The sequence below is a fragment of the Octopus bimaculoides genome, chromosome 4, assembly GCF_001194135.2.
Source record: "Octopus bimaculoides isolate UCB-OBI-ISO-001 chromosome 4, ASM119413v2, whole genome shotgun sequence".
NCBI lineage: Eukaryota > Metazoa > Mollusca > Cephalopoda > Octopoda > Octopodidae > Octopus > Octopus bimaculoides.
Genome location: NC_068984.1, coordinates 20,423,455 through 20,424,986, shown reverse-complemented (window position 1 = coordinate 20,424,986; position 1,532 = coordinate 20,423,455). Strand labels below are relative to the sequence as shown.

General features: G+C 37.7%; 1 protein-coding gene across 1 annotated transcript in view; it reads left to right on the top strand.

Annotated features, from left to right (window-relative positions):
* Positions 1 to 1,532, top strand: part of LOC106881352 (uncharacterized) — a 20,003-nt gene that overhangs the window by 14,860 nt on the left and 3,611 nt on the right. The window contains exon 8 of the mRNA XM_014931713.1: positions 588 to 658. Within this exon, the coding sequence (XP_014787199.1) occupies positions 588 to 658 (71 nt within the window). The remainder of the gene's footprint in view (positions 1 to 587; positions 659 to 1,532) is intronic.

The window sequence follows — 1,532 nt, the reverse complement described above, 5'->3', positions numbered from 1 at the left end:
TTAAGCACAGATAAATATTACCTCTCGGTATAAATACTGCCTCTGTCACTTATAAACATTTTTAACAAGCGCACTGGCTGATTGCGACACCAGCGCCTGTTCTGGCGCTGTTATTCTATATATCACTGGCGGAGATAAATCGCTGCTGTCTTTAGCGGACATCATTGGCAAGACCAAGGAAGGTCAAAATTACGTGATGTGGTGGTCTCGGCGCTGGCAGTGGTGAGGATTTATCTCCCCACTAGCGATATAAACAAGAATGCATTTCGCGCCAAAGCCAATATAAGAGTTTCTCTCATGGTAACTACTGCAGTATAGTTTGTTCTAACAGAACATCCACGTTAAGTGGGGATACAATTATTTGTATACTTTAAAATGTCAAAAAAAAAAAAAAAGAAAAGACTGAATCGATTCTACGAAATCTTTCAACACTTTATAATGTATAGTATCACAAATTAAAGCTAAAGTTTATCTAACAGCTTTGAATAGTTATCATGGCTCAACTACAATGCAGTTGTTAGACAGATATGTATTTTCTGCACTTGAATGTTAACCGATAAAATTTGAGTCATTCAAAATAATTTCAGAAATTCGACGGAGGCACTGATTGGTGGGTTTGGAATTCGCCGGAAGTTAGTAACATCCATCTACCTGACAGGTAATGTCTCTCTATTTTTTTTGTTTGTTTTTTTGTTTGTTTGTTTTTTTGTTTTTTGTTTTTAGTCTTTCCTGTTTCTCTTTTCTTCGTTTGGTATTTCATACGATGTCAGTAAGGCCGAAATGGACACTTGACAAATTGTTCTTTGTGATTGCAATTGACATCCTTTGACGCAGCCAAGCGGCCTGTAAGGGCTCACTCAGCACTTCCCACGACCGAAATAGAAGATGAACTCGAGAGTGGAGGTACTGCAGCTCCTATTAGTCTCAAAGGTTTCCAGTTAAAATATGCAGAGACCGAGTAAATTAAATATTTTCGGAATGTCATAACCTCAGGCGTGCATTGACGAGTCTGTTGTGCATTCGACCGCACAATACTCAACAAAGTCTCTTTGACTGTAAAAACAATTTAGATATCAATGAATAATTAATCACAATTAAGTACTTAATTAAGTATTGATATCTGGAATAAACACAAAGACTCAGCATTTGTCTTCTACTTTATTTTATCGACAACGGAAGGGTGAAAGTCAAAGTCGATTCGGCGGAATTTTTTTAAAGTAATATCAGCAGAGAAAGAGCAAACCCATGAACCTTTTCAGGGTGTTCTAGACTAGTTGGTAGGAGTAAGGGAGGAAGTTATCCTTAAACTGAAGATCTAGCTCCAGTCATTTCAAAAGAACGGTCTTCGTGAAGGAATCCAGGTCCCATGTAGTGTAGATAGATAGATAGATAGATAGATAGATAGATAGATAGATAGATTAAATCCACCACCGCAAAACAGAAAATGTCTTTCCGACAGATACCCACACAGTTTCTGTCAACCAAATTACATTTACAAGTTTTCGATGAACACGAGGTTAGAATGGGGGGGG